Source organism: Rattus rattus, chromosome 4, assembly GCF_011064425.1.
Source record: "Rattus rattus isolate New Zealand chromosome 4, Rrattus_CSIRO_v1, whole genome shotgun sequence".
NCBI lineage: Eukaryota > Metazoa > Chordata > Mammalia > Rodentia > Muridae > Rattus > Rattus rattus.
Window position 1 is genome coordinate 148,748,027 of NC_046157.1, and position 12,719 is coordinate 148,760,745.

Below are 12,719 nucleotides of genomic sequence, written 5' to 3' on the forward strand. Positions count from 1 at the left end.
AGGCCTTCTCCCCAAGGCTGTCACTTAAAATGGAGCTTATCTGTGACCCAGAAGAATGTCACCTAATTTAGTATGGATACAAACAGCTTACCTGACCCAGAGCAATCCAGCATAGTCATATGTGAGAAATTCAACACTTGCCCAGCTGGGTCAAGCTGACCAAGTGAAATTCTCACCAGCTTTTCATACATTTAAAACTAAACTTGAAACATTCTCAGCAGTGTTTCTTCTTGCCCCAGGGAGTTCTGGGGAGATTGTCATGACAACACGTTGAGACAAGTCCCACCTCCAAGCCCGGCCCTTCTTTCTCCTTACTTCTTCTCTGGTGATCACTGTGGCAGCCATTTTTAAAAGGGACTGTGCGGGACCTAACAAGGCAGCACATTTGGCTGACAAAGGCGAAGACCTGGTCACCTGGAAGTGCTAGCTAGTCCCCAGCCCATTCTTCCTTCCCCACAAAGCTTGTGGGGCCCTCTTTGGCCTTCAGAGAGAAGGCCAGTCCTTCAGTGGGCCTCCACCTTCTACACAATAGAGCATAGGTCTCTCTGGGTGGAGACAGGTGACAAGAGATTCCTGGTCTCACATGGTGTTCTCTCTCTCTCTCTCTCTCTCTCTCTCTCTCTCTCTCTCTCTCTCTGTCTCTCTGTCTCTCTGTCTCTCTCTGTCCCCCCCCCCTTCTCTCTCAACAGGGTTTCTCTGTGTAGCCCTGGCTGTTCTAGAACTCACTCTAGAGACCAGGCTGGCCTCAAACTCATAGAGAGCTGCCTGCCTCTGCCTCTCAAGCTCTCGGATTAAAGGTGTGTGCCCCCACGCTGGGTCCTGTTACCACTTTCTTAGTTTGTCATCCATGTCCATTCCTAAACAGGCTGCAGACCTCTTAGTCTACACTTTCTGCCTCACATAGTTTGTTTGCCTTAGTTTTTCTAAACCAAGCTCTAATTTAAATACCACATTTTCCCTCATTCGCAGAGCCAAGAGTCACACACACACACACACACACACACACACGTGGCCTTTATTGACTTCTCCCTTGGCACTCATCCCCTTTCCTGCTCACTATTCCACTATTCTTCCCAAGTATATCTGGCTACTCTTTTTTTTTTTTTTTGGAGCTGAGGACTGAACCCAGGCCCTTGTGCTTGCTAGGCAAGCGCTCTACCACTGAGCTAAATCCCCAACCCCCTGGCTACTCTTTCTTATCAAGTCAAAGTCCCCTGACTACATGGCTGTCTTTTCCATACCTTGGCCCTTGAAGCCATGTCTGGAGACACTGCTAGATAGATTAGAGGCTGTGTGGACCACAGGACTTGGGGATGAGGGGAAAGGACTGAGAGAAGTGCTGTCCAGAGAGTTCAAGTCATGGAAACTCCCTGAGTAACCTATGGATGCTGGGGAGGACACCCAGGGTAATATGGCTCTGTCTGAGAGGGGAGGTTGAGATGGCAGAAGAAATCACAGAGGTGTGGGCCCCTAAGTCTTCAAAAGCATCAGTAACCTTAAGACTGTGCCGGATACACAGACCGCTGCTGTATCCAGTGACCCAAACCTGCAATCCTAGCTACGGTGGAGGCTGAGATCATAATTTGCCAGGGATATAGAGTGAGCTTAAGGCCACCCTAAGAGACATAACGAGACTTTGTCTCGAAATTTAAAAACAGAAGCCTAGCTCAGTGGAAAGTCTGCATAGAATATGTGAGTCCCTAAATTCAATTCCCAGTACTGAGAAACGAATGATTCAAACAGATACATCAGTCCAAGTCCAGACTATAAATCAGGGACTACAGGGGATGGGCCCAGATGGCCATAGCCCAAGAAACTCTCCAGGCAATTCCAGTGCTCAGCAAACTTTGAAAACCAACCAACCATACTGGCCAGTGGTAGCACATGCTTTTAATCCCAGCCCTCAGGAGGCAGAGGCAGGGAGATCGCTGAGTTCAAGTCCAGTCTTGTCTACAGGTTGAGTTCCAGGATAGCCAGGGCTACACAGAGATACCCTGTCTCAAAAATAAAACCAACAGAGAAACAAAAAGCCCAACTGCACAAGAAGCATTTTGAAAAACAAAGAACAAAAACCAAATGTTTGAAATCACTGGCATGGAGTTGAAGATCTAGCTCAAATTAGGAAGCCAGCTGCTGTTATTGGAAACTCGAGGGCTGTAGAACGAGACTTAACCCTGCTCTGAAGTTGAATGGCCAAGAGCTGTGAGAGTCGGAGAAATCACCTCCTAGAGTTCCATCCTCCTGTGAGGATTTGCCTAGGTCTCAAAACTTTCATGTGCCTAGGAATCTCTAGAGGGCTTTAAAAAAAAATTACAGTTTTTGACTCCTCACTTCAGAAAATCAATTCTGTGGGCTGGATAAGGTCTAAGTATCTGTATTTCAAAGTAAGTCCCAAGCGGTACCCATGTGGGCGGTTCAAGCATCATTCACACAGTCCTGGTGTAGAGGGCCTTGGGTGATGCTATCTGTGTGCTAGATACTGGGTGGTCGCAGATGCTGTGTCTGTAGTGAAGAGACTACAGACAGCTGGGATGTTAGGCCTGACTGGATGCACTGGCCTGGGGGAGTTCCTGCTTGTGGGCTTTCTATTGCCAGTTCTTATTGAATGATACCAGCCTGAAAGAGTTGTCCAAAGGGCAGCTGTATGAATAGAGTCAGCTCATTGAGAGCTGGGTCAAAAGTGGTCCTGTAATGGGAAGGTTTGGAAGAAAAAGCACCTTGCTGGTGTTATCTCCCATCATGAAATCTGGGTTTGTACATGGATCAGGCTTGGAATGCAACAAAAATGTTTACAAAGTTACTTTTGCCCATGAGGTCAGCACAGTTTGGGATTCTACAGCTTGGTGACGTACTTTGGGGTTATGGAGGAACAGAGACCACTTCATTTCTCAGAGAGTACTCATCCGTTCTTCTCTGGAACCAGAGCCTGCAGCCTGGCAAGCAATCTGGCCAAGAGGCTTGCCCTAGACTTGCTGCTCTATGACTGGCTAGCACCTAGGTGCTATTTCCCTGCTGGCCACCAGGGGTCTCTAAAACACGCAAAGACCTTTGGCAATCAGAGTTCAATCTTTGCCCCACCCTCCTTTCCTTAGCCTAGGAGCTGCCTCAGCACTGTCCAGCCTGGAGGTGACCCTGGAGCCAGGAATCTAAACTCTGTAGAGGGAAATGAGTCCCCTCTTCCAAGGGTTGTGCCTATGACATCAGTATCAGCTGGCGGCCACGCCTCTAGCCACAAATACCATTCTGATTTCTCTCTCCTCCCCAACCTTGAGACAGTCAGCCTGAGAGTGGGCTGTCCTCTTGGCCCCCAGATGTCTTCATCACTAGTACTGCTGGGGAACACAGGTCATAGCTTGAGAATGTGGCCCTGGGTGGAGTGAGGGGATAGAGGAGGGAGAGTGACTTGTCGCCTCAGCTCAACACCTCTGCCTCTGTTCTTTCCAAGCCCCTCCCCCCACCTGCTGGGTGCGAATGGATGCTGGTGAGGACTGACCATTGGTGAGGGGTGGCTCACACTTTCCTAGTTTTGGTCCCTGGTGGGCTGATGGGTGAAGGGCAGTTTGCCAGCAGGGATCCAGTAGAACCCATGGTTGAGCTGGATGCAGGCCTGTGTCCTGAAGAACCTGCTCTCCTGGACTTGCCTAGTGCAGGACCTGGGGGGTTGCAGCCATGCATTGTTTCCTTAGGCTGACAAGGGACAAATCTGGGAAGGAGGGTCAAAGCCCTGACAGTTCTTTGGTTCTCTGTGTCTGAAAGAGCTGGTTGTGGCTTGTTCTAGGGTTTAAGGCTGGCTAGTTAGGTATTCCCAGGTCAGGAATCTTGTTGGTTTGGGCAAAGCATGATGCTTCCTATGGTGTATCATCAACACTTATGGCCCAGGCAGGGATATTAAATGCCTCAGTGCAGTGCCATCCCACCCTTATGCCCCTCTGAGGACTGGGGTGCCCACACCACACCTGAAGTCCAGGCCCTACTGATGTGCTCAGCTCTTGTCAGTGTCCCAAGCTGTAAGGAGAGGAAAGGCAGACAGCCAGCTGCTTGGAATGAGCCGAGGCTAAATTCAGCTGGTCTGGGCTCTGCCCCTCCCCCATTCTCATTCCACCACTCCAGGGGCTGCTCCCATGGTCTCAGCAGGCACCACCTTCCCAGCCAGCGCCTGCCTGCTGCCTGGTCTCTTGCTGGCCACCCCCACCTACTCCCCCCCTCCCAGGCTCACTTCCCCTCCCCCAGGGCTGGCTCAGTGCGGGGCCTCAGCTGGGTCAGCGAGTGAGTGGGGCTGGGCAGGCTGATCGCCTGTTCCCTGGGGAGCTAAGGCCAGTGGGCAGTGGGCAAGGGGGCCTGGTGCCAAGGCAGAGACTTAAGGAAGGTGCAGACGGGGTCCGTTTGCACAGCCTCAGGGTGAGTTGGGGTGCAATACTGTTGGGGGCTTGGGGTTGGGGAACCAGGAGGAGGGGCCAGGGGGCTGTGGCAGATTCATGTCTGTATTTGGCAGTCGGATAAGCGCCAGCTCAGCGAAGCCGGGCCCCTGGCCAGTTGTAGGGGAGAGCTTCAAGGCCCTGGGGACACCCCTCCCCCAAAGCAGACTCAAGTGTCCCTCTCCTCTTTTCCTAGGCCGAACGCTCTTTTCTATGGGTGATCTACTTCTGCTTCCCCATTTCCTGAGAATCTGAGGTTCATGCTGTAGGGGTGGGGCCAACAGGTGCCTCTGGGGAAGCTGAGAAGGGAGAGAGGGAAGGGCTGCCTGGACACTGCCGCCTCATTGGCCCGGGACAGAGGTCAGGATGGGGCTTGTCTGAGGTGTGTGCTGCTCTTCTGTGCCAGGCCCAGCTCACCTAAAAAACCAGCGCTTCGTCCTGCAATTGTGGGGTCCCAGAGGTTTCTACTGCCTCCTCTGGAGCGTCTTGCTAGCAACTTAAGTTAACCGCTTGAGTAGAATTCAGCATTGCCCCAAAAGCCATTAGTGGCCCTTCTGCTGGCCAAACTGCTCCAGGCTATTCTCTGTAGAATATCATCAGGGTCAGAACTGGCAGGCCTTGACAGGAGGAATCGGACTCAGGGAGAGGAAGTGGTTGGTCATGGTCATCAGGCGATGAAGTCAGAGCTGGACCTGCAGGAGATACCTTACCTTCGCAATATTCTTAGCTGACTCTCTCCATCCTTCTCCCTTGATATCCTCTATCTCTCTTCCAGGCGCGTCCACATCCCCCTTCAGCAGCCCAATCACCTCTGATGAGGAGTACCTGAGCCCCCCAGAGGAGTTCCCAGAGCCTGGGGAGACCTGGTCCCGAACCCCTACCATGAAGCCCAGTCCCAGCCAAGATCGAGATTCCTCTGACCCTTCCTCCAAGGCACCCCCAACCTTCAAGGTCAGCCCCCGAGGCTGGTATCCAGCCTTCTGGGGACACCATTCCCTATGCACACCCCTTATTCTTGAGGCCACTCTTAAGCGTTACGCGGAACAGAACCTTTCCCCATTAACCACCGTTACCCAGAGACAGACTGGTGTGGAAGAGACCTCTGTCCCAGGCCCCCTAGCTCTCTGTCACCCCTGATGCTTTGGGATTCTCCTTCAGGTCTCACTCATGGACCAATCAGTGAGAGAAGGTCAAGATGTCATTATGAGCATCCGCGTGCAGGGGGAGCCCAAGCCTGTGGTCTCCTGGTAAGTTACAACCACCTATAGCACCCACCAGTGACACCCCATCCCCCACCCCAGCTACACCAGCTTTGGTAGAAGGGAGCAGAACTTTACAGACCTTCCCTTGGGATCCCATCTCAGTTATAGCAGCACCACCCTGACTGTCCAGGGCTTCCTCTGTTGGGGAGGTGCTGGGGCGATGAGCGATTTCGTGTCTACCAGCTTTGAATGACACCTCTTGGCTTGTAGAGGGTTGATCATACTTACACCATCAGCTGACGCACGGTGATTTTTGAAGCCAAACCATTCTGTACCCAGCCTAGGGTAAACCCAGTCCCCACACATTGTTTCTGAGCTGGACCATTCCTCTCAGCATGTCATTGTCCCCGCCTCTACACTGTTTTGGGTTCTGAGTTTCATTTTTAATTGATTATGTAGTCTCCAGCGTAATTATAATTTTTTTTAAAGATTGTTCTTCATATTCTTTTAGGGAGTGGGAATCTATGTTTCTGCTACAAATAAGTGGAAGTAAAATAGGGAACATTTACGAACTATTTAGATGTGAACCAGGTTCTGAGAGATCCAAGTAGAGGCAGGTAAACCTGGCTTCGGATCCCCAGGGTGCATTGATCAGCCATATAGATTTAGGAAGCCGGTTGGAAGGGGAGGCGGTGGGTGACTCTGCAGCCTACCACCCCCTGTAGCTGTGAATGCAGGGAAGGGCTTCAGGTTCTGGCTTTGTCTCTTTGACAGGCTGAGGAATCGGCAGCCTGTACGCCCAGACCAGCGGCGCTTTGCAGAGGAAGCCGAGGGTGGGCTCTGCCGGTTGAGGATCCTGGCTGCTGAGAGGGGAGATGCTGGTTTCTACACTTGCAAGGCGGTCAACGAATATGGCGCTCGGCAGTGTGAGGCCCGCCTGGAGGTCCGAGGTGAGAGGCCGTACACTCATGAAATCCCTGCCTTTCTCCATCCTTACCCCACCAGACAGCTCGCAGACAACCTCAGTTATAGGATGCCACACTGAAATGCCCCCTGGTCCCGCTGCTTATATGGTAGTTGGTGAAATTGAAGCCCAGAGAAAGGAAGTGACTTGCCCAAGATCACACAGAAAATAATTCCATAATCAGCTAGCTCCCCAACTTGCTTTCCCCGCCTTCCATCATAAGTGCCGGCAGTAGCTGGCGGCCCTGCATCCTACAGCCCTCTTTCCACACCCTTAAGCCTTCACCACCTGCTCTGTGCGGCCTGTTCTTCACCAGCTCTCTTACCCTCCTTTTGTGCCCCACCCCCACCCCCGCTCTCCCAACACATTTGATTGTCGTTCAGAAACTGTTGCGGTTGGGGTAGCAGTGGGCAGTGGCTGGTGGTTGGACCCGTTCGAAGGGACCCTTAGGGTACCATCATCGTGGAACATCGGAGGGACATCAGGGGTGCCAGGGTTTGCAGAGCCCTGAAGGATGGAGAGTTGGGGACATATGGTAGGGCTCTCAGGCAGCAGCAGGAATTACGGGATCTATCCAGGCTGCCCTTTGGAGGCTGCGGGGTCACCCCTCCAGAGGCTGGCCATCTGTTTGACCTTCCCTTCCATGTGATGTCACAGGGACATCTCCTCGGCCCTTTATTACTCCATCGTCCTTCCCTGCCCCTCACTGGGAACCGGTCCTTCAGGCCTGGCAAAGGCCAACTCTAGGGGCTTCCCAAGGCACTGCTAAGCTCCCCTTAGAGCCCAGACCTACAGTCCTAGTTCCTCTGCCAGGCTTTGCCTGCCTCACTGTCCCCCATTCCTCTTGTTGCTATGGTTGCCACCTCTCTGAGCTCTAAACTCTTGAGCCTCTGCCCTCTTCCTTCTCTGGGGTTGGGTTCTGCCTTGCTTTTCTGTGTTAACCTGTGTCTTGGTGCTTCTCTCTCTTTGGGATTCCTTCCAACATTCCGTAGGCTTTGGGGTGTTCCTAATGACTATGAATACTTCTCCCCTTTGTTGCTCAGGGTCTCTGCCTGAGGAACCCGGGGACCAGACTAACCACTGGCCCTTTCGTCCCAGTGCTGATCTATGGGGAGCCAAAAGTGACCACTGTAGAGGCAACTTCATATCCAGAGGGGTCCTAGCGAGGTCTGTGGTGTGTGTGCGTGTGGTGCATGGGTGCGTGTGTGCGTGTGTGTGTGCGTGTGTGTGTGTGTGTGTGTGCACGTGTGCCGCACTAACCTGCCGCTTGCTGACTGAGGTTTTTGTCTGTACACAGGCGAGTGAGCTCAGGGGGCCACCTGCGCTGCCCCCGCTACCCTCCGAGCTGCACCCCTGTCTCAGGCACCTCCTGGACCTCGCTGTGTTTCACTGCCTCCTGCCCACAGACCCAGCCGGCTCGCCGGCCCGGACATAGCCCATGCTCCCCTTCCCTCCCTAGCCCATACAGCACCCTGGGGTAACCCATCGGGGCCCCTGTGGATCCTCCCTCCCCAAGTGGATATGTGGCTGTGCAGACCAGGAGGCCCCCAGAAGGACTGAGTGTTGAGAAGGGATGGCCATGAGGGGTGACAAGCTCCCCCCTCCCCCCAGCCTCCCTGTAGGGAGCATCCAGCGAATGCATGTGCTATGCTGCTACAGGCCACTGTCTGTCTATCTGTCTGTCTGTCTGTGTGTCTGTGACAGTCAGGGAAGAAAACCTTTGAGCTGAGGCGGGATAAGACAGAATAAGATGATAGAACACAGCATCTGTGAGATGCAGGGGCCCAGAGGGGCAGGCACAGTGGATAGGAGACTCTCTGGGAAGGGCAGGGCACTGACCATTGCAGAAATGGGTTTTAAATGGCACAACATTTTTTATTCCACAAGAGACCAAAAGCTAGAGGTCTGGGATTAAGCCCTGACTGCTGGCAAGCTTAGGACCAAGTGGGGTACCCTTCTTCACAGACACATCCGACACGCTCTGTCTGGGAATGAGAGAGTAACCAGACTGAGCACAGGAGCAGGTCATAGTGGGACTGGAGGTTTGGAAACACTATTTCGTAGCTCAAATAAAGTCCAGTTTGTACCCAGCTGGTGTGCTGTGTTTTCTTTGCTGCCGCCGCCACCGCCACCACCACAACCACCACCGCCGTTGTTCATTTAAGATCCCCTCCCTCAATTCCGATTCACCTCTCACCACTTCTCCCCCTCCCAGGGGTCCAACATGGGTTCCCATCTCAGAGCCAGGTCTAGGGGCTCATTGCTGTCTTGCCTGGGGTGGATGGGCTTTCCCAGTCTCCAGAGGAACCAAATGCATCTCTCTCTCTGTATCTGTCTGTCTCTCTGTGTGTGCGTATGCGTGTGTCTCCCTTGCCCTGTGTGTCTCTGCTCTGTCTGTGCCTACTGTGGCTGCCTTCCCCTCAGCACACCCTGAAAGCCGGTCCCTGGCCGTGCTGGCCCCCCTGCAGGACGTGGACGTGGGGGCCGGGGAGATGGCGCTGTTTGAGTGCCTGGTGGCAGGTCCAGCTGACGTCGAGGTGGACTGGCTGTGCCGTGGCCGCCTGCTGCAGCCTGCGCTGCTCAAATGCAAGATGCATTTTGATGGCCGCAAGTGCAAGCTGCTGCTGACCTCTGTGCATGAGGACGACAGCGGTGTCTACACTTGCAAGCTGAGCACAGTCAAAGGTAACTACTTCCTCAGGTTCTAGGGCTTCTGTGGTCCCCAGAGCTGGGGAGGCGACTGAAGGAGCTGGGTACACAATAGGTGTCCAGGAAATGGAACTCTAACTGCCAGGGCCAGGAGATAGTATTGGGCGTCTACACCCACCCTATCCCCCACAAACAATGAGCAATTAGAGCAGTGGTTCTCACCCTTCCTAATGCTGTGACCCTTTAATACAGTTCCTCATGTTGCGGTGACCCCCGATCATAACAAGTTATTTCATTACTACTGTTATGAATTGTAATGTAGATGTCTGGCAGGCAGACTCTCTGATGTGTGGCCCCTGTGAAAGGGCCATTGGGACCCCAAGGGGGTTTCGACCCACAGGTTGAGAACCTCTGACTTAGAGTGATACCTGGGACAGAAATGTTCTTATGTCCTCTATTCCCAAGACAGAGCAAGTCCATGGAGCTATGACTCGGGTGTCTCTATTCTTGCCCTGCAAGCTGACAAACACGTGTCTTTGTACAAGTCACTTCCCCTGTGTGAGCTTTATTGTTTCCATCTGTGAAAGTGGATGGTGCTAATACCTACCAGGCAGGGGGGATTGGCAGGATTAGTGAGATCACCTCTACCGAGAACAAAGCCCTATATGAGTCAAAGGCTGGCAACTCGGGATGCCAGCCGCCGTTACTATCAAGGGCATCGCTGGCCCGATCCTATTCTCTGTGAAGAGCAGAGATAAGGGCACCTGCCTCTGGGGTCGGGGTATAGAGTGGGACCAAGAGGTATCAGCTCTGGGTATGTGACAGGTGGGACAGAGTGTGGGCATGAACTGGACACAGAGGAAAGTCTAGGCAGTGGGCTTATCCTCACAAACCTTCTCAAAGTCCAGCTATGTTTCATCTTGAATGAACATGATAAGGTAAGAGCTTAATCAGGTCCCCTGCTATAATGTCCCCAGCCCACCTTGGCACGCTGCTGCCCATCCTTGTTGACTCCTAGGAAGGCCTGGTCTATGAATCCTGGCCCGCTGCCTCGGCCCTCATGCTGAGCCTTTGTGGGGCTCAGTTCAAGCTCTTAAGGCTGAGATTGTGTCTGGGCCTCCACAGCTTCCTTTGACCCAGTGCTACCCACTTCCTCCCAGATGAACTGACCTGCAGTGCCCGGCTGACGGTCCGGCCATCGCTGGCGCCTCTGTTCACCCGGTTGCTGGAAGATGTGGAGGTGCTAGAAGGCCGTGCTGCCCGCCTGGATTGCAAGATCAGCGGCACCCCGCCTCCCTCTGTTACCTGGACTCATTTTGGTATGGTTCCCCACTCCGAATAGGCTGAGCAAACATCGTGGGTGTGACAGGGCGTGCCCAGAGGACAGGTCCCTCTGCCTTAGTAGATTTACATCTGTGTCCCCAGGCCACCCTGTAAATGAGAGTGAAAACTTGCGGCTGCGGCAGGATGGGGGGCTACACTCACTGCACATTGCCCGGGTGGGCAGCGAGGACGAGGGACTCTATGAAGTCAGTGCCACCAACACTCATGGCCAGGCCCACTGCTCTGCCCAGCTGTATGTGGAGGAGCCTCGGACAGCGGCCTCTGGCCCCAGGTACCACCTAGGACCCCAGGTTCTGCCTGCAGTGCCTCTGAGGGACCCTTACCCTGAGCCAGGAGGGTATAGCTGGGTAGCCATGTGGTTCTTACAGCTCGAAGCTGGAGAAGATGCCATCTATCCCCGAGGAGCCAGAGCATGGAGATCTAGAGAGGCTGTCTATTCCTGACTTCCTGCGGCCACTGCAAGATCTGGAAGTGGGACTAGCTAAGGAAGCCATGCTGGAGTGCCAAGTGACCGGCCTGCCCTATCCCACCATCAGCTGGTTCCACAATGGCCACCGCATTCAAAGCAGTGACGACCGACGCATGACACAGTGTATGTGACCAGGAAGAGACCCAGCAACCTCTTGACTTTTCTAATCCTCCCCCTAGAACCTCCCTCAGGGTCTTCCTTTCGTAGTCTGGTTAGATGTGGAAGGGCCTGGGGAAACAGAGCCTTTCGGGGCTCTGAGGTCAGTCTGTCCCTTCTTGAGTCCACATAGTGCCATCTGCTGAGTCACCCCCAAGTGGCTGCGTTAGCATTTACTGGGCAGGCAGCATAACCTGCTGCTGACCAGCATGGGGACTGTAAGCAGGTTACAGAATCCAGAGTGGGATCTACACTCATTTGCAACTGCTGTGATGAGAATCAAATCAGCTCATTATACAGATACAGACACACACACAGACACACACACAGACACACACACATATACACAGACACGCACACACACAGAGACACACACAGACACACACACACATATACACAGACACATAGACACACACATACACACACAGACACACACACACACAGACACAAACACACACAGACACACACAACACACACAGACACACACACATATACACAGACACACAGACACACAGACACAAACACAAACACACACAGAGACACACACATACACACAGACACAAACACATACACAGACACACACAAGCACACACAGACACAAACACAAACACACACAGAGACACACATATACACAGACACACAGACACACACAGAGAGACACACACACAGACACAAACACATACATAGACACACAAACACACACAGACACAAACACAGAGACACACACAGACACACAGACACACTTACACAGACACACATACACACAGAGACACACACATACACACAGACACAGACACACCTACACAGTACACACACATACACACACACAGAGCCACTGCCACCATCACCCCAAAGCGGGCCTTGTAGATCCCAAGCAGTCAGCAAGTGATAAATCTTATGACAGTTTTTATTGCCACTATTCTCACTGTGGATAAAGCAGAGCTGCCCCCAAGCCTGAGAAATCTCAGTGGAAGGGCTGGTGTGTGCAGGGTCTTGCTGAAGGGAAGCGGGTCCAGGGTCGCTGACAAATAGGAAATAGGAAAGAGGAAGTCAGGACTTGAGTAGGAGTCAGTTCTCTTGCCTGGTTATTTTCCCAAGGTAACATTTGTGTTCTATTGTTGAAGCGACACAGATCTCATGTGAGTTCCTCCTACCTCCGTTCGTAATGGTTTTCTTCTAGAACTGCCCCTATGAGCCCCTTAGCAAGTGCTTTCTATGTGGTGCACCCCAAATCCTGGAGACCTGACAGGGACAGTCTTACCTTGCCATAGGCCTGTGAGGCAGGTACTCTTATGCCCGTCTACAGATGGGGAAACTGAGGTTTAGACAGGTACAGACACTTCCTTAAAGGTAAGCAAGGACCTCCTGACCCAAGTCTTAAGGACGGCTCTTGACTTCTGACTGGGGATGTAGCTCAGTTGATAAAGTGCTTACCTAGCATCCTCGGAGGCCTGGGTGTGACCTCTACTACTGTCTAAGCCAGGCATGGTGGCACGCACCGGTAATGCCAGCATTTGGGG

At 53.0% G+C, this 12,719-nt stretch overlaps 1 protein-coding gene across 1 annotated transcript in view; it reads left to right on the forward strand.

Moving 5' to 3' along the window:
* Positions 1 to 12,719, forward strand: part of Speg (striated muscle enriched protein kinase) — a 49,762-nt gene that overhangs the window by 13,896 nt on the left and 23,147 nt on the right. Inside the window, 7 exon segments of the mRNA XM_032901404.1 lie at positions 5,191 to 5,366; positions 5,574 to 5,662; positions 6,392 to 6,567; positions 9,006 to 9,266; positions 10,391 to 10,549; positions 10,656 to 10,845; positions 10,943 to 11,166. Of these exon segments, the coding sequence (XP_032757295.1) occupies positions 5,191 to 5,366; positions 5,574 to 5,662; positions 6,392 to 6,567; positions 9,006 to 9,266; positions 10,391 to 10,549; positions 10,656 to 10,845; positions 10,943 to 11,166 (1,275 nt within the window).